The 24,227-nt window shown below is 40.3% G+C and overlaps 1 protein-coding gene across 1 annotated transcript in view; it reads left to right on the top strand.

Annotated features, from left to right (window-relative positions):
- The window catches only part of CEP95 (centrosomal protein 95kDa), a 29,994-nt gene extending 6,052 nt beyond the window's left edge, over positions 1-23,942 (top strand). The window contains exons 4-20 of the mRNA XM_011997117.1: positions 305-415; positions 2,796-2,901; positions 5,760-5,875; positions 7,833-7,958; positions 9,171-9,364; positions 12,198-12,310; positions 12,499-12,628; positions 13,533-13,686; positions 15,615-15,754; positions 17,363-17,455; positions 18,292-18,424; positions 19,237-19,406; positions 19,517-19,591; positions 20,965-21,117; positions 22,605-22,751; positions 23,046-23,117; positions 23,603-23,942. Coding sequence (XP_011852507.1) covers positions 305-415; positions 2,796-2,901; positions 5,760-5,875; positions 7,833-7,958; positions 9,171-9,364; positions 12,198-12,310; positions 12,499-12,628; positions 13,533-13,686; positions 15,615-15,754; positions 17,363-17,455; positions 18,292-18,424; positions 19,237-19,406; positions 19,517-19,591; positions 20,965-21,117; positions 22,605-22,751; positions 23,046-23,117; positions 23,603-23,779 — 2,210 coding nt within the window. The 3' untranslated portion in view covers positions 23,780-23,942. The remainder of the gene's footprint in view (positions 1-304; positions 416-2,795; positions 2,902-5,759; positions 5,876-7,832; positions 7,959-9,170; positions 9,365-12,197; positions 12,311-12,498; positions 12,629-13,532; positions 13,687-15,614; positions 15,755-17,362; positions 17,456-18,291; positions 18,425-19,236; positions 19,407-19,516; positions 19,592-20,964; positions 21,118-22,604; positions 22,752-23,045; positions 23,118-23,602) is intronic.
- Positions 23,943-24,227: the final 285 nt, after the last annotated feature.

Here is a 24,227-nt window from a genome sequence, read left to right on the forward strand (position 1 = left end):
CCAATTATTTTGCTTCTCCAAAAAAGGAAGGAATATGCCAGTGAATTATTAGATACCATATTTAAATCTTCCCCCTTTTTTTCTTCAAACATAATCAGGCAGCAGGAAATTGGTGTTTTCATTATTTATAATATAATTGTTTCGTGTGTATTCTTTTTTTTATTTAATCTCCAAGGAACTGTAAGTTGCTATATCGCCTATATTCTTAAGTGGCATTTTCACAATGTTATATCCAAGTTTCAAGATTATGAAGCTTTCAGATTTTATGGTTAAATTTTTTAATGGCTCTATATTCTGTCTCCAGGAGAAAATATAGTGAAAGGAGATAAAGAATCTATTAAGAATCTCCTGGAAATATTTGATGGTTTGTTGGAGTATCTTACAGAACGCATCAGTGAAACATCTCATGAGAAAAGTAAGTTGAAGAATGGAAATTTGGTTTGGTTTACCTTTTATGATATGTCCCTTTTGCCTTTTATCTTTTTGTATATTTTTCTTCATAGGAAGCAGATTCACTAATACAGTATACCTGATAACTTTAGTTGTAAATTTCAAATTCTTACTGTTCTAGCTGGTTGGAAACTCTCTTAGACTGTCATCATGTTCTTTATCAACTTGCATGTTGCTTATAAATTACTTTAAAACTAATTTATACTAGAAAGGTAAATTTCTGGCTAAATTATTTATTGTCCTATGATTGCATAAAATGTCCTACTCCAAAATTTTGTGTTTCTGAACTGCCATTTATGCTAAACATTTGGGTGTTACTGAGGCATCAACAGGAAGAACTGGTGCATTTCTGTCTTTAGCTTGCACTTACATTTGTGACAGCCTAAATATTTCAAATGTTTATCAGTGCAAAAAGTAAAAGAACTTAACTGTCTTAATAATTTGAGGTTAAGTAAATAATGCTGTTGGTCATGAATGGAGTAGTATATCACCTGTTCTTATATTGAAAAGTTACCCAAAATAAATTTTCAGCAGCAACCACAATTTACATAAATTCGAATACAAATTAAGACAAAAAATTGGGGTAGGCTCATCCTCCTTCATTCTCACTTCATTCTCACTTAGTGAGACCTGTGATTATAACATTTGAAATTAATCTTAAAGTCTTTGGTTAGAGATAATTTCCTACCTTTAATCATTGTTGCTAAACTATTTAAAATCTGGGAGGGAAAATTGAAAAGTCTGCCACACTGAACCTTTCTTTGTTTCAAAACTTGAGTGTTTTATATGCGCCTGAGTACTCTGGGAGGATTCCAAGCCTCGTGTCATGTTGATGCTCTCAAACCTGTACTTGAGTCAGGGAGATAGCCATAAATACGTACATTAAAAGCATAAAGGGGGAATTAGAACTTGGGGAGAGTATTGACAGGTGGAACTCACCTAATTCAAGGCTACCAGTAGGTATTTGTATGGTGTGTACCTTTTTAGTCTTTTTAGTCTTTTTAGCAATAGGGTTAAGAGGTAGAAAATTACCTCTAAGTAAAGAGATAGAGATTAATTTGAAATGTAAAGAGAGCAGCAGTTTTTTACAGTTTAGTGCTTGCTCGGAGGAAGGCGAGGGATGGTAGTGCCTGGCTAATGATACGGCAGTGGGGATGAATAGAGGAGGGCACAGCTGAGGGATACTTTTATGTGAGTCTGGTGGTGATGAAAGACTGAAGGATATTTCCAGGGGAGATCGGCAGTATGTGGTGAGCTACTGGGGAAGTTGTTCAGATAGGCTTCCCTATATGACAGTACCTTAGCTGGACAGCATTTTCTTAGTCTGCTTCTCATCTTTGGAGGTCTAAAATATACTTACCTGGCAGTATTACCTAGAGCTGATTAGATTCTTCAAAATGCCTGTTAACGGTAATGGGGAACAAATCTTTATTATCACTAATCGTATCAGCTGTGAAGGGCAGCTTCTACCTGGGACCTGAGCTAGCATTATCATTTACCACTGAAGAAGGAGGGGTTGAAAGGAAGACCGTGGGTTTAGTGCTGGGTTCTGCCTCTCACTATATGACGGCAGCTCTCTAAGCCTGTTTTCTCAGCTGAAATTCTTTCATAGTAGTTGTGAAAGTTAACTAAGTAGATATGTGTAAACAGTTGAGCACACAGCCTAGCTCAGAGTAAATGCATAATAAATGTTAATTGATGTTATTGAAATGTTGCTTGGTGAATATGGAAATAGAAAAAAAAGGTGGGTGTTTGAATAGTGAATCTCTAGACATGGACATGAAAATATCCAAAGGGGTAAATCTGAATCATGAGAGGTTTCACCTACCTATATTTTGAAATCATTTCCCTAGTGAGTTATAGCCACTGGTGAAAGTATGTATTCTTCAAGTATGGTGGGATGGAAAAAAGGACTGATGGTCTTAAGAAAAATTTCATCCAAGCCCTGATGCAGCCTGACTCAGCCTAAGGCATGATTATCTTGGAGCTTGCATTACGTTGACGCAATCATGTTTTGTGTTATCTTGATATAGCTCAGACATACCTTACAGATGGAGAGGTATAAGAATATTAAATGGACGTGCTACCAACTTAAGAAATAAAACATTGTTCATACAACTCTATGCCATATTTTTAAAGCAGCATTCTTGTTTCTTTGTTACTCGAATAATACATGCTCATTATAGGCGAAGATTTGGTTCTTTCTGATTGTACTTTCACAAGAACCCTGTTTACCATGGCAAATTAGGGGTGCCTCACTGTCCTTACCTGTCCCTGCCTCTTGCATAGAAAAAGTAGTATTCACTTAGGGGTTTTTTGGTATTGTTTTTATCTGTTCTGAACAGGTGAAACTCAACAATATTTTAAAGAATCCGATCGAGGAGAACGTTTGGAAGAGCCAGAAAGTACTAAAGAATCTAAATCATCATGGAAAAGAGTTTCTTTTGGGAGGTAGCACTCAGTGTCTCTGAATTTAATGAATACAAGTTACACTTTTTGGACTAAGAATTAAAATTGCACATAATATACCAAGATGGCACGAAAAAAAGCTAATGTGAAACTTCTACTAGCTTCTCATATTTTAAACCTTCCTGAGGGAGTTTTAAGAACCTTGAGTTATATATAATACCTAAATCTCAGTATTAACTACCTACTCATTTTTAAATTTTTTTTTTTTTTTTTGAGATGGAGTCTCATTCTGTCTCCCAGGCTGGAGTGCAGTGGCATGATCTCGATTCACTGTAAACTCTGCTTCCCAGGTTCAAGCGATTCTCCTGCCTTAGCCTCCTGAGTAGCTGGGACTACAGGCATGCGCCACTATGCCTGGCTAATTTTTATGTTTTTAGTAGAGTTGGGGTTTCACCATGTTGGTCAGGCTGGTCTTGAACTCCTGACCTCAGGTGATCCACCTGCTTTGGCCTCCCAAGGTGTTGGGATTACAGGCGTGAGCCACTGCACCCGGGCCCTGTTTTTCTCTTAATCGTCAAAGTAGGTCATCATCTTTGCAAAAAACTTGCAAAATAGAAAAAGCAGGAAAAAAAAATCTATTCCGAACTAAATAACTGCTGTTGACATTTTGTTAAATTTTTTAGTCGTTTTTACTATGTTTTTTTCTTTTTTGGATTTAGTCGTATGTCTATATAATTTTGTTGCCTGCCCCTCACCCCTGCTTTTTTAATAAAGAGACAGAGTCTTGCTCTGACACCCAGGGTGGAGTACAGTGGCGTGGTCAGAGTTCACTGTAGCCTTGAACTCCTGGGCTTAAGCCCACGTAGCTGGGACCACAGGTGTGCACCACCACACCTGGCTAATTTTTCTCATTTTTTTTTTAAAACAAAAATGGCGTCTTGCTATGTTGACCAGGCTGGTCTTGAATTCCTGGCCTCAAGCAATCCTCCTGCTGCAGCCTCCCAAAGTGCTGGGATTATAGGCATGACCCACCTCACCAGGCTCGTTTCCTGCATTTTTAAACTTCACATTAAGTGTTCTCAAATTGTTAAATTCTTTTTTTTTTTTTTTGAGACAGAGTCTTGCTGTGTCACACAGGCTGGAGTGTGCTGTGGCGCGATCTCAGCTCACTGCAACATCTGCCTCCCAGTTTCAAGTGATTCTTGTGCCTCAGCCTCCTGAGTAGCTGGGACTACAGGCACATGCTGCCACAGCTGGCTAATGTTTGTATCTTTAGTAAAGACGAGGTTTCACCATGTTGGCAAGGCCGGTCTTGAACGCCTGACCTCAAGTGATGCGCCCGCCTCTGTCTCCCAAAGTGGGATTACAGGCATGAGCCGCTGCGCCTGGCCTCAAGTTGTTAAATTCTTTTTTTTTTTTTTTTTTTTTTTTGAGAGAGTCTTGCTCAGTCGCCCAGGCTGGAGTGCAGTGGTGTGATCTCGGCTCACTGCAACCTCTGCCTCCCGGATTCATGCCATTCTCCTGCCTCAGCCTTGCGAGTAGCTGGGACTACAGGCATCTGCCACTACGCCTGGCTAGTTTTTTTGTATTTTTAATAGAGACGGGGTTTCACCGTGTCAGCCAGGATGGTCTCGATCTCCTGACCTCGTGATCCGCCTGTCTCAGCCTCCCAAAGTGCTGGGATTACAGGCGTGAGCCATCGCGTGCAGTCTAAATTCTGTATAATAATTTTTAATCACTGTATAACATCATTCGTGTGGATACGTCATAAATTACTAAACCATTCTTCTGAAGTACAGGGTTTTTAAAAATATTATCAAAAACGTGATACTTAATGTTTATTCCTTTTTTCTCCTTATATTTTGAGGCTAGATTCAGAGTAAAACAGTATAGATGTTTTAAGACTAATAACAAGTTGCCAGATTGTTTTCCAAAAAGGCCATGACTGTACATTTACCAACAGTATAGAAATGCTGGGTTACAGGACCCTCATGAGCCAATATCATTGATCATTTTCACAATTTTTAAGCTTGTGCTTATTTCATAGACAAAAATATATTGTCATGACAGGTTTGATTGCACTTCTTGTTAATTAGAGGTTGAACATAATGCTATGTCTTTCTTTTAAATAACTGATACTCATTTTTTTTTTTTTAAATAGAGTTTGTCATGGTTCGAAGAGCACAGGCAATGCCTTCTTTTTTAGGTCTCGTACATTGTAAAAAACATGTCTCAAAGGAGACCATCATAAGATGAACATCTTTTCTTTTCTTTTTTTTTGAGACAGAGTTTCGCTCTAGTTGCCCAGGCTGGAGTGCAGTGGTGCAGTCTTGGCTCACTGCAACCTCTGCCTCCCAGGTTCAAGCAGTTTCCTGCCTCAGTCTCCAGAGTAGCTGGGATTACTGGCGCCTACCGCCACGTCCAGCTAATTTTTTGTATTTTTAGTAGAGGTGGGGTTTCACTATGTTGGCCAGGCTGGTCGTGAACTCCTGACCTCAGGCGATCCACCTATGCCTGCCTCCCAAAGTGCTGGGATTACAGGTGTGAGCCACCACACCCGGCCTGATGAACTTTCCATAAGATTTTTAAAATAATAAAATAAGCGCAAAAGTGAAACAATTGAAGGATATTTAATGCAAAATTAGCATCCCACCCCCTTCACTCCCGCACCCTAGAGTCACCAGTATTTGCTGTTCTTCTATATATTTAATCATTGACACTTTATATACAGCTATTTCCATCATTCATGTGTCAGTCAAAACAAAACATAAGCAGCAAGACATGCTAAGCAGCAAAAGGCAGAGTCTTTTCCTTTTTCTGCACCCAGCAGCTGTCCAGGTCCTCAGGGGAAGGGCCCTCTGGTCAGACTGGGCCCTGAGTGAAGGAGGGAACTTTTTCAGATGCTCCTTGTCTTCTGAGACGTTGGGCCCCTCTTGGGATGGAGATGAAGCAGAATCCACTGGTGAAATCATTAGACTTGGAGACACAGCGCACACCTTTTCTCTAAGAAGTAATGGTGAGTAGTTAAACCTTGAGTATCAGTTATTATTCAACATACAACTATAAAAATGTAAATGGTATGTAGGAGTGTTTAAAATTGAGAAGAATAGAGAGAGCCCTAACTGAGCATGGGATTTGAAATTCCAAATATCCCACTACCTATTAAATATGAACACTTATCTGAAGTCACAGGCATATGGGCAGATAAGTCCGAGGCAAGTAAGTGTATGCAAGGTTATCAGGCAATTTGTGGTTCCTGATAGCCTAGGAAGAGAATTATGGATACATCTTATAGTCTGGTCACGCTTTCAGGGTATTCCTTAATTGTAGTTTCCTGAACTGGTGGTTGATTCACTTTTTTCATTGTTTCAACCAAGAAGTTCGTACACGCAGTGGCAGTTTTTTTTCTAGGCTTCAGGCAAGGTTTCCAATAGCCTATTGCTTGCACACAGTAGACCTGGATATCTTTCAAGCCCCAATTTTGAGCCTCCAACCTTTCCCTCCTCCAATCATCCTACTCCATCCTGCCCACCTTGGCTTCATAAATTACTAAACCGGTATATGGACCATAAGTCTTGGAATATTCTCCCTTCCTTTTGGTTCCTGGCAAACTCACCCTCCAGTAGACCAAAAAGCTATGCTTGCCATTGGGATAGGCACAGTAACAGAAGGACCAGAGTCAAGCGTGGATATTGTAAGAATGCTTCTTGAAGGAAGAGAATCAGATGGATTGACTGGGAATGGAAGGGATGGTGATTGCAGAAGCAGGTTCTGTGATGTCAAGTGCTGTGTAAAAAAGATGTTACTGTAAAATGAATTACTTATTTTAACATTATACGTAGAGAGGGGAATTGTGTTTAAGAATAATGCAGTTAAGGCAAAGGAAAAAAGATTGAGAGAGATGCCTGGCCAAGGTGTTTGGGTTTGATGTGATAAAAGGACTTATGGCAGCTTCCTTTCATATTTAGATTTAAAGTGATGGCTATCATATACATTCACAGGCATCTAATTTAGGCTTCAATATATGGACCATAGTCTTTTTTTTGACACCGAGTCTTGCTCTGTCACCCAGGGTGGAGTGCGGTGGTGCAGTCTCGGCCCACTGCAACCTCTGCCTCAGCCTCCCAAGCAGCTGGGATTACAAGTATGTGCCACATGCCTGACTGATTTTTGTATTTTTAGTAGAGATGGGGTTTCGCCTTGTTGGCTGGGCTGGTCTTGAACTTCTAACCTCAAGTGATCTGCCTGCCTTGGCCTCCCAAAGTACTGAGATTACAGGTGTGAGCCACTGCGCCTGGCCTGGACCATGAGTCATTGTTTGTGGTACTAGCTAAGACCCTAACTGGTATCTGTTCATACCAAGACGTGCCCATAAAACAGCCAGCATTTCCATAACCCTGGCACCTATTTTTGTAAAGCAAAATAATAAAACATTATATAAAACTTTGCTTTTAAATTGCATAAATGTTTCTGGACTACAAAAGGGCATCTTTCTGATAGCAATTAAAAATAATTGATATTATGGCCGGTCACAGTGGCTCATGCCTGTAATCCCAGTACTTTGGGAGGCTGAGGCGGGCGGATCACCTGAGGTCAGGAGTTCGAGACCAGCCTGGCCAACATAGTGAAACCCTATCACTAGTAACAATACAAAAAAATAGGCAGGCATGGTAGCAGGTGCCTGTAGTCCCAGCTACTCCGGAGGCTGAGGCAGGAGAATTGCTTGAACCTGGAAGGCGGAGGTTGCAGTGTGCCGAGATGGTGCCATTGCACTCCAGCCTGGCGACAAGAGGGAAACTCTGGTCTGAAAAAAATATTAACAATTGGTATTTTGAGCAATTGGACCAACATTACTTCTTTCAGCATTATTTAATATTTCTATTTCCTGAATACAAAACTCTTGGCTTTTAGTATAATGTTCAGTAAACTATTTTGATAGTTAAACATTTTACCTTTAATATTTTATTTCCTAGGTGCTCAATGTCCTAATGAAATGCTGTCTAAAAAAACCTCAGCCTCACCAAGTTTTAAATCACGTGAAGATGTGTTGTACTCTCCTAGTGTTTTGTCCAAAAATAGGACATCCTTTGTTGAAGACAGTGAGTTGTAATGGATGTTAGTTCTTTACTGCTGATAATCATTCTTGGGGCAGTTGTTGTTGCTATTGACCTTTTTACTTTTATTGCTGCATATGAGATCCTTTTTGGTCTTACATGATCTTACTTGTAAATGTTTGCTATTTATTATGATCTCTGAATTCTGCTTAAGATGGTCTTTGGTTGTATATTTTTGCATCCACTATTTTATTATCTAAATTCTCGACACTCACCTTTTCTTTCTTTTTTTTTTTTTACATGAGACAGAGTCTCTGATACATTAGTACATCTATTGGTGGTCTTCATATTATTGGTAAATAACAAAGTATAGTAACTGGAAAAACATTCTTTTTTTTGTTTTGTTTTGAGACAGAGTCTAACTCTCTTGCCCAGGCTGGAGTGCAGTGGTACGATCTCGGCTCACTGCAACCTCCGCCTCCTGGGTTCAAGGGATTCCCCTGTCTCAGCCTCCCGAGTAGCTGGGATTATAGGCGCTTGCCACCACGCCCGGCTAATTTTTGTATTTTTAGTAGAGACGGGGTTTCGCCATGTTGGCCAGACTGGTCTCGAACTCTTGACCCTGTGTTCTGCCTGCCTCAGCCTCCCAAAGTGCTGGGATTACAAGCGTGAGCTACCGCACCTGGCCTGGAAAAATCATTCTTGTTTCTTATTATCATCTCCAGGATTTTCATGTGGTAGTAATACATAAAAATATTACTGCCTAACGAGTTTTGTAACATGTGAATGAACCATAATTCACATAACATAACATTCTTCAAGCCGCTTAAGTTGCTTCCAGTTTTTTATTATTTTAAAGTAACTTTCAGGAAACAGTTTTATGATAATAACATTAAAATTACATCCGGGGTCAGGCATGGTAGCTCACACTTGTAATATCAGCACTTTGGGAGTCTGAGGCAGGAGGATCACTTGAGCCCAGGAGTTCGAGACCAGCCTGGACAACATAGTGAGACCTCCTCTCTACTTCTTTTAAAACTAAAGCAATTACAAAAGAAAATTACATTCTAATTTAGTTAGATCCCTGTGTGCTGAGGCTACGTCTCTGGTTTAATTATTTTTTTATGTTCTTTGTCTTAAGTTTAAAAAATATTTCTAATGTGTTTGAACATGTTTATATACGTATGTATGTATTTATATAAAATGGTTTATTTCTTAGAATTGCATCGTAATATCCACTTTAATTTGTCTTACTAGCAGAAACCCTTTCTGTGAGTAGGATTCCAAATGCAAGGAAGCTAGGGGAGCCTATCCGAGCAGCTATTCCTTTACATCCACCCTACCACCCTTCAGAGCCTCGAGCACCCTGCCCCATAGGAAAAGAATACTTGCATTCAAGTCACTGCCCCCCAGCTGTAAATTCTACTCAAGAGCATATGGAATTTTCTGGGGTAAGTGGAAAAGCTTACTTTCAGTTGGCTAGAAGTACACGTGTATGTGTGTCTCTGTGTTGGTAATTGATTAGAAGCCCGTGTGTGTGTGTGGGTATTGGTGAAGTCTTTATTCTTTGTCAGGGAAGCCCCTATATTTAAAGAAGTCTCTGCTAGAATTGTCAAGCATATTGCACTAGTCAAAGCATTGTACTCCTTAAAATTTGCCTCTGTATACACCTGCACATTCTTGTTCTAGGAAGATAGGAGAAAGATGAATGTATATAAAGGGAAATAATAAGAGCCAACACACAGTGAATGTTTATTTTGTGGCAGGCGCAGTTCTGGATACTTCAGGGGTGTTGAATAATTTACTGCCCATAACAACTCTGGAGTAGCTACGATATTTATTGTGGGGAAGCTGATATAGACAGGGTAAGGTTACACAGCAGTTACAGAGTCAGAATTTGAACTTGGGCATTCTGGCTTCAGAGTCCATATTGTGTCCATAATTTAATAATTTCAAATTTAGAAAACACAGAGTGGAAAAGAAAATAACCATCCATGCATATTCCCATTATCCAGCATGAACCACTGTTCATACCATACTGGCTTATTTGCTTCAATTGCAGTGAGCTGAGATCGTGCCACTGCACTCCAGCCAGGGTGACAGAGTGAGACTTCATCTCAAAGAAAGAAAGAAAACCCTTTTTATTTAGTCATCCTGTCCCTATCTTTTTAAAAAGAACAGGACTGGGTTCGGTGGCTCACACCCGTAATCCCAGCACTTTGGGAGGCTCACGTGAGCACCAGAGTTTGAGACGACCATCCTGGGAAACATAGTGAGACCTTGTCTCTACTAAAAATAGAAAATTAGCCTGGAGTGGTGGTGCATGCCTGTGATCTTAGCTACTTGGTAGGCTGAGGCAGGAATTCCTTGAGCCCAGGAACTGCAGTGAGCTGTGACCACACCACTGCATTCTAGCCTGGGCAGCAGAGCAAGACGCTGTCTCAAAAAGAAAAAAATTAAATAAGAAAACAACAGGCAGGTATATACACAAGGTAGATATATAAACAGTGATATGTTCTCATTATTTAAACATTCAAGCAATGCATTAAAAGTACAGAGATGAAATAAGCATTGTTAACATTAGGTGACCACATTCTCAACATTCTATGCATCTAAAAAGTAGAGTGGATAAAAAGATGGGTTAAAATGGAGTCATAAGATAATGTTTACTTTTCGGAGAATCATAGTGGGAGTTTTGGAGATGGTTCTGAGCTGGTAATATTCTGTTTCTTGACCTGGGTGGCAGTTAAATAGGAGTATTTATTTTGAAATAATTAAGCTAGAAAGACTTTATTTTAAAAGTTTCATAAAAATAAGATTATGTTGTTTGTTTTATTTTTTTTTGAGACAGAGTGTTGCTCTGTCGCCCAGGCTGGAGTGTAGTGGTGTAATCTGCACCCACTGCAACCTCTACTTCCCAGGTTCAAGCAATTCTCCTGCCTCAGCCTCCCGAGTAGCTGGGACTACAGGCGCATATGCCACCACACCTGGCTGATTTTTTTTTTTTTTTTTTTTTTTAGTAGAGACAGGGTTTTGCCATGTTGGCCAGGCTGGTCTCAAACTCCTGGCCTCATCCGCCTGCCTGTGCCTCCCAGAGTGCTGAGATTATAGGCATGAACCACCACACCCGGCCTACTAAAAGGTATTTAATTTTAGTCTAATAGAAAAAGATAATGAAGTGAAATTAAAGATATCATTAAACATTAAATAAGTGGCCAGGTGCAGTGGCTCACGCCTGTAATCCCAGCACTTTGGGAGGCTGAGGTGGGTGGATCACGAGGTCAGGAGTTCAAGACCAGCCTGGCCAAGATGGTGAAACCCTATCTCTACTGAAAATACAAAAATTAGCCAAGCACAGTGGCCGGCGCCTGTAATGCCAGCTACTGTGGAGGCTGAGGCAGGAGAATCGCTTGAACCCAGGAGGTGGAGGTTGCAGCGAGCCGAGATCGCACCACTGCACTCCAGCCTGGGTGACAGAGTGAGACTCCATCTCAAAAACAAACAAACCAAAAAAACATTAAATAAATGTTTCTTCATCACAAGAAGTATCTTCTAAAAGATGATCTCTAAGACTAAGAAATAAATTTAGCTGGACACGGTAGCTCATGCATGTAATCCCAGCACTTTGGAAGGCTGAGGCAGGTGGATCACCTGAGGTCGGGAGTTCGAGACCAGCCTGGCCAATATGCGAAACACTGTCTTTACTAAAAGTAAAAAAAAAATTAGCCGGGTGTTGTGGCACATGCCTGTAATTCCAGCTACTAGGGAGGCTGAGGCAGGAGAATCACTTGAACCTGGGAGGCGGATCGAGCCTTTGCACTCCAGCCTAGGCAACAGAACAAAACTCAAAAAAAATTTAAAATGTTAAGGGTTTATATTCATATTTTGGGAGGTATTGTCTTTGTTTTAACTGTTTCAATTTTGGACAGCCTTTATTGACGTCAATACAAAAGATAACCACTTGAATACTCTGTACTAGTGGTAATTTTTTTGTTGCCCAGGCATAGTGGTAATCCCTGACATTTCTTATTTAGAGAACACCTGGCCTGTCTTTTTATTTGAATGGCATCCTGAGCCACACTTTTTCTCTGAGCCCAGATTTCTAGACATTGCTCCAGTTCTTTGGTGCATTGAGTGTCAATAGGGTCTTTTGACAAATGCACTTTAAAACGGAGGTTGAAGGCACGTAGCTTTGTGCCACAGTTCCTCCCTTCCTCACCCCCAGAAAGTTCATGTTTCTTATTTGTAGCTTTTTCAAATCAACTTTTTTTCTGTTTTTACTAGGATCTAGATGACAGAGTTTTCTTAACTTCCAAGTTGCTGAAAGACAGCAAAGAGGAAGTGTACCCAGCTCAGGTCCAGGGGCCTAGGACAAGGAAGCCTCCCAAAGGAAAAAGGTAACATTACTGCAGACTTAAGTGTTTACAGTCTATTTGCAAAGAAATTTGAAAATGCAGGGGCATAATCTCCAAATTTAGCTGTGAAGACCAGAATGAAATATTTGTTAAAGTATGTATTACAGTTATTTTAAACTAAATAATAGACACCTAGCTATTTTAACTGTCAGATGGTCACTTAATTACAGAAATGAAAACAGAGCTACAGCCTCATCCTGCAGTTCACCTTTTCCCCAGAAGCCAAGAAAGAGATTAACAGAACAAGAATTACATGATGTGTCAGAGAAACTCTCTCAGCGGCTCTCTGAACTAGATTGGGCAAGTCTTGTTTTTTCATCTATATTGAGATTCCCATGGCTTAAGTGAACATTTAAATAATCTCTCAGTTGAAAGTGAGGTATTAGAAATATAGTTGTGTCTTATTAATAGTTACTGTGAAAATGTTCTGTAAATCAAGCAGACGGAACAGGAAGTGATCTCTCAGCCGTTCATGATCTAACTAAAGTTAGTGCAGATTTATCCAAATTTTACTGAATTTTGATGAAAACTAAATCATTTAACATAAATGATTGTGTTAAGCCATTTTTCTTTAGATATATCTATATAGTTCCCCTTTGCTGCAAAAGACAGGTCTGGTATGAAATTGGATGGATCACTGATTCTCACAAAATACAATATTACAGTTTTAAGGTATCATTGAATGAATGTTTTAAATCCCTATGTGACTTAGTCAAAAGTTTATTGAAACTTGGTGATCCATAGCACTGATCTACACCTTTTTAAAACTAAACATGTATGCCAGGTGCGGTGGCTCACACCTGTAATTCCAGCACTTTGAGAGGCTGAGGCAGGCAGATCGCTTAAGCCCAGGAGTTTGAGACCAGCCCGGGCAACATGGTGAAACCCTATCTCTACAAAAAGTAAAAAATTAGCTGGGCTTGGTGGCATATGCCTGTAATCCCAGCTACTCAAGTGGCTGAGATGGGGGATCACTTGAACCCAGCAGGCGGAGGTTGCAGTGAGCCCAGCTAGCACCACTGCACTCCAGCCTGGGTGACAGAACGGGATCCTGTCTCAAAAGTAAATAATTAAACATGCATAAGCGTCTGAAAACTTGTTATTAGTGACTGTCAAAGGAAGCTTTTTTAAAGGTCTGCCTACTCCTGCGAATTTACATTCTGGTGAAGTCAGTGAAAGATGTTGAAAAAAGTTTTTTCAATAGATGTTAAAAAGTGCCCTGGGTGATCGGATTAAAGAAAAGACTGACCATAAAGAAGAAGATACTGGAAATGAAGAGGTAGAGGATGGAACTGAGGAGACACTGTCTCAGCACAGTGATGGCATCGTGGAGTATGGGCCAAAGAAGACAAGGCCAGGTACTTACCCCAGAGAGACTGAGAAAGGGGGACAGCCATGTGAACTACTTAGGCAGTTCCATCTGTTCTTAATAACTTAGATTCTAATTTTAAATAGTTGAGAAATATATAAAAGGATCAGAAGTAATATCAAACACCTGGATCTTCCCCGGCTAGAAGTAGCAGGTGTTAACAGTTATATTTGCTTTAGCCCCTTTGTGCTTAAGAAATAAAACAGTAGAAACCCCCTCTGCTCTCCCCACAGATCTCTTTTCCCCACCCTCAGTGCAACCACTATCTTAAAGTTGGCATCTTTTCTTCTGATCCTTGTTTTTATACTTTAACAGCTCTTACATTACTTGTCTAAACATACTATTGTTTTATGTCGTTTAGAAATTTACATACTGTATATATTATTCTGCAACTTGCATTTTTTTCTGACATTGTCTTAGAAATCTATTGCTGTTGATACTTACAGATCCAGCTCATTCATTTTAACTGCAGTGTAACTGAGTTCTTACAGTGTGTCACTTTTGTGTGGGTATATATATATATATATATAGCACTATATATTTCCCCTATTGCTGGACATGTTGATTGTTTCCAGTTTTCATTACTATAAAAAATCTGCAATGAACAGCCTAGAATATGTGCAAGAGTTTCTGTGATATCTCCATCTAGTAGGATTGCTGGATCGTAAGGCCTACATTTCTTCACCACTGCCAGCTTGCCCACCAAAGTGATTGCACTGCTTTATACTCATACCAGCAGTTTCTGGTTTGCCACGTCTTTGCAGACACTTCCTACTGTTTGATATGCCATTGTTCAAATCCAATTATCCTGTCTTCCACCAACTAAAATCCTGCGTATTTTATATTTAGTTTTATCTACTTTGGTCATCCATTGTTTCTTCAGAAATAGCCTTTTTCTGACCCAACTTCCTTAACTTTTTCAGTTGTTTTTTACTCCTTCAAGAATGCTCTTTCCTTCTCTTGATTGTTTCATCTCTCTTCCCTTTAAAAGGACTCAGCCAATTTCTAGGCACCCTCATCCAGGAACCTCTTCCTTTCCCTTATTATGTACATACACATGGTATCCTGTTGTGAAAACAGGTTATAAATTAAAATATTATTTCAGGTGCGTCTTCAGTTTCTGGAGAAGAATACATCATGCATCATGAGCAGCTATCATTCAAAATAGATTATGCAAGTCAGTTTTTAAAAATACATCTTAGAATTTGAAATGTGAAAGATTTGAATTAAAAGCATGTGAAAAAAATAACAAGCTCAGGGAAAATTTATTTATAAAGGTACCAAAACTAGCTTCCTTGGTCTTAAGGCTCTCTTGAAGTGCTTTTCCCACTGGAGTCACCCTCTTCACAGCTAGCAGATGCCCAGACACACCTATAGACAATGGGATAAAAAGGTTTGTAGAAAGAAATGGTTTGTTAGATCTCTTTGGCAGTGTGCAATTAGGAGGGCTAGATTGCTAAGTAGGGAAAAATTGGGACCGCTTAGACAATGCTTAACATGTTAACTTTGCCTGTAAGCATATATAATAAGATAGATATGTATGCTTACATCCCACCTCCTCAGGACCCAGACAGGTAAAAGGATAGCAGATGCGCAGCTCAGATAATTTACCTTTTCTCTTTTCCCATCTCCCCCATCACCAAGAGCACTCTCCATAGTCCTTTGTGCATAGGAGGCATTCCACATGTTGAATATCCAAAGTTGAATGTAGAAGCTAAGTGTTTGAGACAGTACACATTCGTATGCATTTGTCTGTTACTTGATGTTACCATACCAATACAAGTTAGTTACAGAAGACAGTCCCTTTAGCACATTTCACTCATCAGTCTCTCTGGATTTAGTAAAAACCAACTTTGGTTTCCAGCATAACATTCTGGCTATCAGGAACTAATGTTATGTGTCTTTTCTCTGTTGCAGGACTTTCCATGCATAGAAAGCCACCCTACAGATCCCATTCGCTCTCTCCATCTCCAGCTAACAAATGCAAACAGTTCCACATGGAGAGAAAAAGGCAGCGCAAACCAAGAGAAACAGATACCCACCAATTCCGAGCACAGGTGCTTCCCCATCTCTTGACTACCATTAAGCAGCAGCCAATACCATTTCCCCTCAGCCAGATGCTACCATGAACATGCTGTTGATTTAAGGCTTAAAATGCATTTAATATTCTTGAGCAGAATGGATGATAGAGAGCTACGTGGCATAGCTTATGTCCCCATTAGCATAAAATTATACTCATGAAACTTAAGAAAAATAACCTGGCCAGACATAGCTTGGTGTTCCAGTAGATTAAGAAAGAGGAGATCAGCGTGAGTTGTTATTTTCAGAGTGAGTGAGCTTCAGAGATGAGGGGAATTTGAGGTGGATTAAAGTGACAGGCCACTTGAGTTACAGAGAAGATGAGATCAAGTACCCAAGACAGGAATGAGAGGAGGTGGTTGGGATTCAACAACAACGAGACTGGTATGATTACCTAGGAAGACTTTCCCCTATGGAATGTGGATTTTGAAATGTAGCATGGATTTAGAACACTTAAGTTGTTTACAGTAGTAGGTTTTATAATGCAGTAGGATTTATGATGGTGAAAAACTAAAACTAATTCAGACGTCTCACACTCATTTGTAACTCGGCATGTAACTTCCACTCAGGAGAGTATCAAAATAATTGCAAAAACTTGAGAACAGAAAAAATGCGTGATGTAAAATTTCATTTTATGTCCCAATTATATATGTTAAAGTAATGTAGATTTGTGAGCCGGGTGCAGTGGCCCAGCACATTGGGAGGCTGAGACAGGTGGATCACCTGAGGTCGGGAGTTTGAGACCAGCCCGGCCAACATGGTGAAACCCCATCTCTACTAAAAATACAAAAATTAGCCGGGCATGGCAGTGCACGCCTGTAGTCCCAGCTACTCGGGAGGCTGAGGCAGGAGAATCACTTGAACTCGGGAAGTGGAAGTTGCAGTGAGCCGAGTTTGTGCCACTGACTCCCGCCTAGGCAAGAGTGAGACTCTGCCTCAAAAAACAAAACAAAAAAACCCATACATTTTGTGATACAGAGTCTGAAAGGAATTTTTTAAAAAGTGAATGAGCGGCTGGGCGCGGTGGCTCATGCCTGTAATCCCAACCCTTTGGGAGGCCAAGGTGGGCAGATCACAAGGTCAGGAGATTGAGATCACGGTGAAACACCGTCTCTACTAAAATACAAAAAAAAAAGTTAGCTGGGCGCGGTGGCAGGATTTTTTTTTTTTTTTTTTTTTTCCCTCAAGGCGGAGTTTCACTCTTGTTGCCCAGGCTGGAGTGCAGTGGTGTGATCTCGGCTTACCTCAACCTCTGCTTCCCGGGTACAAGCGATTCTCCTGCCTCAGCTTCCTGAGTAGCTGAGATTACAGGCATGCACCACCACGCCCAGCTAATTTTGTATTTTTAGTAGAGATGGGGTTTCTCCATGTTGGTCAGGCTGGTCTTGAACTCCCGACCTCAGGTGATCCACCTGGCTCAGCCTCACTGCATGCGACTAAGCTTGGATGCTCAGTTGAGGCACCGCTGGGATTCAAACCCTGGATCTCCTGTTTACTAGACGCGTGCTTTACCCAACTAAGCCATGGTGCTGCCCGTTATATATGTTTTTAACAACTGTACTATCATATGACCTTTTCCCCTATAGGCATTTACTGAAGCATTTGAAAGGGAACTAAGAAGACATAAAGTTCAAGAGAATATTGGACCTCTAAGAATACATGAGAAGGAGGAGGAAACAGTGGGTAAAAGTCTACACTGTAATAAATGCCATTTGATCAGATGAGGGGGAAGTACAAAGATGATCTTTTTAAAAGAAGAAGGGGCCAACAGGGCCTTAATCATGAGCTCTTTAGGAAAAGGCAGGATTTCATGTCATGATACAGGACTTTTACTTCTTAATAAGGCATTCAGGTTGCTAAAATATGACAAGACGTGGTACCAAAGAAAACTAGTGTTTTTTTCCCCTACTTAAAACTTACCATCAGTTTTTATAAGGGTATTTGACTTAGCAGTTCAGGGTCTTAAAAACTAGTCTAGGCTGACAAAATTAAAGAAGAGTAAGAGACATCCTAGTTGCTCTAGACCTGGTTGTAAGAAACCCAAAACTGAAGTTTTCATTGCCTTTTGAAAGAATGGTTACAGAAACGAAATGAAATCATGGGGAAAATGCTTATGCTAAAATATCAGTGAACAAAACAGGATATAAAGTACAGTATGGTTACAACTAAGCATACTGCATAGTTGCTTGAGAATTTTTTTAAATCTACATGGAAAAAGAAAAGTACATCGAAACATTAATAGGTTAAAAAAAAAAAGATTAATAGTGGTTGTATTTAGGGTGTGGGACTATGGTGACTGAAACTTGAAAAAGATTCAGTGCTTTTTCAAATTCCAAGGGATGCCAGAGGCCAAAAGATACCTTTAGTTTAGAGTGAGTGAATTATTAACCAGATTTTACAAATTTGAAGTAAGGTGGGAAGTAGTTAGCTATTTTTGTCAATATGTAATATTTAAGATGATGCATGAAAGAACTATTAGACCTTTTATTTTTATTGTTTTGTATCTGCTTCTAAGGAAAAAATATACAGAGGAGAAGCTGTTCTTAAAGAAACTCCAGAATGTAGTCAGCCCTGGAAGATTTACTCTAGAAAAACCACAACTCAAAGTCCAAGAGGTGGCCTCCCAAAGCCAAACAAAGCAGTTCCAAGTAAGAACCACAGAATTGTACTTTATGGAAAACTGGCAGCCTTTGAAAGCGAGGGCAGCATTCCAGGGACACAGCACTGAAAGCTAACATCCACCAGTTAGCTGAAGAAAGTTTTTTTTTTTTTTTTTCCACTGCCATGTGGCTGGTTTTCTGTAGAGGGCTAAAACTCTTCAATAAGGAAGTACCTTAGGGAGGCCTATATATTGGCACCCAAGGAATGCCAGGACTGCCACCTGCTGTGCCACCATTAGCCTCACTCCTGTGCTTACTCACTTTGGATGCCTTTTTGTCTGTTTCTGGGAAGTTGGTAGAATGAAGGGGATGCTCCAAGGCAAGCAGGTGACCTGTCCACCTCCTGTATATTGACAGTGCCAATGAGTGTAGAGTCTTGTTACAAGGAAACAAAGCCATGAGAAATGCCAGGCTTCCTGTTATACCCCAAAGATTGCTGGCCCTCCTACTATATCCTTTAGACCAGAAACTTTTCTTCTAAGCACTTGCCTACCAGGAGGGTTGAGGAGTCTTCTATTTTACCATATGTAGAGAATCTACCCGCAGGCACTGAAGCAGCTGAGCAATTAGGATGGACTTCCCAGGACCAGCATGGCATCCGTCAGAACGTATTTTTATCCTTATCAGTAGTTGGCTTACTCCAATCAGAGGAGGAATGCAAATTATTATAAGTACATTTAGAATTGTTCTTTACAGAATCAAAACCACATCACTTACATAAGCTTTGACCTACCAGGGATGTTGGATGACAGTTCTTGTCCACAAGTCTCAGATTAAGAACATCATCTTTTACCTTGCAGTGAAAGTAAGTGAACACAGTCTCCTGCCCCTTATGCTGGAGCAGTTTCCATTTCTCCATGTTTCTGGCCCAACACTAAGCAAAATGTGGAAACAGCAAATTGCACAGGTTGAACAGCTTAAGAAAGAGGCATGTAGAGAAAATCGATCAAAGAAGAAACTGCAAGATGAAGTAAGTTACTGTCAGTCTTAAGCATAGAAATTTAAATGAGAAAAGAGCTTATCCTTGAGAATTGAGTGAACAGCATTATTAACCTACTTGATTTCGTGTCCCCCTTCAAGATAGAAGAAGCCCTAAGAAGGCATGACCTCCTTACTACCCTTGTCAGGAAAGAGTATGAACATAACAAGAGACTGGTATGTCAAGAGCAAGTTGGATATTATAATTTTGAATTTGTTATATTCATTCCCTTTATGTGTGCTAGCTGGGCAACAGTCCCACAGACCCTTCACCTCTAACACCTGCATGTGGAAGTGTTGCTTAGGTCTTTAACCAAAATTGATAGCCCATACCTGTAATCCCAGCACTTTGGGAGGCTGAGGTGAGAGGATCACTTGAGACCAGCCTCAGCAACATAGTGGGACCCTGTCTTAAAAAATATATATATGGGTATGGAAAAAATGAGCCTGGCATGGTGGCATTTGCCTGTGGTCCCAGCTACTTGGGAGGCAGAAGTGGGAAGCGTGGGAGGGCAAGGCTGCAGTGAGCTGTGATCTTGCCACTGCACTCCAGCCTGCGTGCCAAAGTGAGACCCTGTCTCAACAACAATAAAACAAACCCAGAATGGGCAGGGGAAGAGCTAGGTACTTTATGTACACAGTTGCAGTTAGTCTTTATAGTAATATATTAGAGATGTTTTCTATGAAATGAAAACCCTGAAACTTTGAGATATTAAGTAACTTGCTCTGGGTCTCACTGATAAGCAAGGGACACAGCTGAGATTTTAATCCAGTTCTGTCTGTGGACCTCCATGGATCCGTCTAGGTGCCAAGTGGCTGAACTTAGTGCTGTTTGCCGTCTCCCATCCTCAGGTCCCAAGTAGAGAGCTCCGGGATTTATCAGCCTCCGTTACAATTTTGATGAGAAATTGTACTTAGAGAATTATGAAGGGAGAGGATGGAGGTCAGAAACAATCTGCCAAAGGAAGAGATTTGAAAATCTTTGCCTGAGTGTGGAGTAGAGATAAGTCATGAGAACTATAATACTAAACAGTTCCAGAAAGATCTCAGGAACTGCAGATGGTACTTTCCTATGGGGGGGGAAAACACTAATATCTGAAACACCTACATAAGAGTCTGTAGGTGACCCCATTTCATCTTCAATCCTTTGTCAGATATTGTCTAATTTCCTTAGTTTTTGCCTAATTAAATACTCCTGGCAGCCCAGGCTCTGCTTGAAAGTCTGGATGTGCCATTTTCCTACTCCTTGTGAGCTGGCATATGGGCCAGCCTTGTTAGCAGCCTCCTGGTGGCATGGGAAGTGAGCCCTCAGTTCCGCAGGAGTGCCCGGGATCACTGCTGCCCTCTGCTGCGGCAGGGGGTTGTTGGAGCTGCTCTTCAGATTGAGGTGATGAAGCTGCCAAAGGCTGAAGGGCTTCTGGGGCCACTGGCCCCCCACACCTGGCATACTGCTTGAAGACATCGTGATGGGGAGTGGGGCAGATGAGAACGCTGGAGTCTGCATTCCTCTTGTCCTTACTCTTCTCTTCCCTCCCCTTTCCCTTTCTTAGCAAGACTTCAAGGACTGCATTCGTAGGCAAAGGTTGACCCAATCAAAGATAAAAGAAAATCGACAGCAAATCGTTCGTGCTCGAAAATATTATGATGATTATAGAGTTCAGTTGCATGCAAAAATGATGAGAATGAGGACCCGGGAAGAAATGGTAAGTCTGGCTTTTCTGTCCAGCCCTGTTAAGAAGGTGAACTTTGTTACCTTTCAGGACCACCTTCTTTGTTCGTGAGTCTTGTCCAAATTTGAATCTAAAATCTAAATCGAAGTCCTATAGTGCTGGCCCTGAGTTCTGCTTGGCCGCACTTCATTTTCTTACTCCATTGTGCATTCCCGTCCATTCTCAGTCTCTGTCTCTCTCATCTTAATGTGAAGTCTTACTTCCTCCCTGCCTCTTACACATAATAGGTACATCTCCAGTAAAACTACTTTAGAGGTTTTGGGAACATGTTGTGAGAGACAGGAATTTAAGGTGTGATAACATGACCTTGTATTCCACATAAAATCAGGGATAGTGTCAAAACAGCTGTACTGTGAGAGGTTTTCCACAAGGTATTTGCTATGTCATCCTTATCAGGCTGAAATGATTAACCTTTTGAGATCCCAGGCTAGCAAGAAATTTCATCTGTAAAATATTTTAGTAATTGTAGTTCACTACAATGGTAAAATGTAAAATGGTGCAGCTGCTTTGGAGAACAATCTAGCAGTTCTTCAGAAGGTTACCGAAAGGTCATATAGAGCTACCCTATGACCCAGCAATTTCACCCCTAACTATATAATCACACAAAAAACACAAATGTTCATAGCTTTACTTGTAATAGCCTAAAAGGAGAAACAACCCAAAGTGCCCATCAGTTAATGAATGGATAAACAGTGTGCATTTATTCATACAGTAGGATGTTACTTGGCAATAAAAATGAAGAATTCATATATACTGCAGTATAGATGAACCTTGAAAACATGCGGAGTGAAAGAAACTAAATATGAAAGGCCACAAATTACATGATTCCATTTTTAGGAAGTGTCCAGAATACGCAAATCCATGGAGATAGAAAGTAGACTGGTGACTGTCAGGGGCTAAGGATGGGACGGGGGAATGAGCACTAATCAGTATAGGGTTTCTTTTTGGGGTGGTAAAAATGTTCTGTAGTGGTGATGGTTGCACAACTAAGTATAATAAGGCATACTGAGTTATTTACTTTAAAAGGGTAAGGCTGGGCTCAGTGGCTCACACCTGTAATCCCAGCACTTTGGGAAGCTAAGGTGCAAGGATTGCTTGGGACCAGCCTGGGCAACATAGTGAGACCTCATTTCTCCAAAAAATTAAAAATTTAGCCAGGTGTGGTGGCACATGCCTGTAGTCCCAGCTACTCAGGCAGCCAAGGTGGGAGAATTGCTTGAGCCTGGGAGGTCAAGGCTGCAGTGAGCTGTGACTGCACCACTACACTCCAGCCTGGGTGACAGAGTGATAACCTGTCTCAAAGAAAAGGAGGTAAATTTTATGGTATGTCAAAATATCTGAATAAAACTAGTATTTCAAAAAAAAAAAAAAAACCTTTGTGAAATATAATCAGTATATACCTCTAGTTGGCCAAAATGATTATATTCCTCAGTGACTTTATTTTTACGATTAAATGACAGATATTTAAGAAACTGTTTGAAGAAGGTTTAAACATTCAAAAGCAAAGATTACGAGACCTAAGAAACTATGCCAAAGAAAAGCGAGATGAACAAAGGAGACGCCACCAGGATGAACTGGACTCCATGGAGAACTACTATAAGGACCAGGTGGGCTCCTGGCACTTGATTACGCTGTTGTGCTTAGTCCTGACCACTTGCCCTTGTGGAAAATTTGCTTAGTCTGTTGACAATAAACCTCCTTGTGTTAACTAAAGTTTGCACTCTACAGATTAGAGGACCCCATTTTCAAGATTGAAATTTAAGATCAACTAATACTTGACCATAGTACAGTATATTGTCCTATTTCCATTAAAATTATTTTAAGCCTATGAACATTAAGAAATGTTACATTTGGACTGCAAACATTAAATATAATATTTGGTTTTTTCTTCCTATAAACAGTTTTCATTGCTGGCAGAAGCCATATCACAGGAACATCAAGAACTTAAAGCCAGAGAGAAATCTCAGGCCCAGGTAATAATTAACAAGATAGAAGCAAAGTCATGCACTGCATGGCAACGTTTCCTTCAGCAAGGGACCTCGTACATTGGTGGTTGGAGCAATAGGCTATACCATATAGCCCTGGTGTGCAGTAGACAGTACCATCTGGGTTTGTGTAAGTACACTGACATTTTGCACAATAACAAAACACTTGCTGCATTTCTTGGAACATATCTCCATCATTAAGTGACACATTTATTTACATTTTATTTACATTTATTTACAGTTTAGGAAGTAGAAAACAAACATAAAGGGAATGGAGAGAAGACTAATAAGGCACTCCATCTATGGACATTTTTATCCTATGATTTTAACTTTAGTTAGGTCTCTGTAAGAGCTGCTGCTAGATTATTAAAAATTTTGGAGGAGTTTGATTAGCTGGAAGATGAAGAGGGAACAATAGATGAGGGCCTGGATAAATGCTGTGAACAGCAGGATGACATGCCTTCTTTTTTCAGACATTACATAAGGTGAAGAGGGAGCTGAGATCTAAGATGGAGAAGGAAATTCAACAGCTGCAGGACATGATAACACAGAATGATGATGATGTTTTCTTCCGGGAACTGGAAGCTGAGCGCTTCAGATCTCGGCTTCAGCTGGCTTCCTTTCAGTACAGTAAAAGTCCCTCCCTGTGAGGCCAGACTTGATCATAGGTGAAGGTTCTGGAGGCCTTTACCAGGACAGAGCTAGAATTGAGCCAGTAAACAGATAAGCCAGAAAAATCATTTTCAAATGCTTTACCTATATTTCCAGTACTTTTTATGAATTTTAAAATAAAAATTGTTTTCTAAAAGCTTATTACTTTTGAATTTATGACCTAACATCTGAAAAGGGGGGATCTTCATTAGTCGTATTTGTGCTAAAGCAATTAACAAGCCTTGTTTGAGCAGCCAGCTCCTGAAGTTTGTTGCTTTAAGTCAATAAAAATAATTAAGAATTAGCACTTGACGACAAAAAAATACATACGTTAGAGAAGAAAGGTGGGTGGTTATCAGAGGTGGGCCTTGGAGAACCTTGACAGTACCGTGTATGTGTAGACTTTTCATAACGTGGCTGGAAGATGAGGGAATATGCATTATGGCA

This window comes from Mandrillus leucophaeus, unplaced genomic scaffold (genome assembly GCF_000951045.1).
Source record: "Mandrillus leucophaeus isolate KB7577 unplaced genomic scaffold, Mleu.le_1.0 Scaffold530, whole genome shotgun sequence".
In the NCBI taxonomy this organism is placed as follows: domain Eukaryota; kingdom Metazoa; phylum Chordata; class Mammalia; order Primates; family Cercopithecidae; genus Mandrillus; species Mandrillus leucophaeus.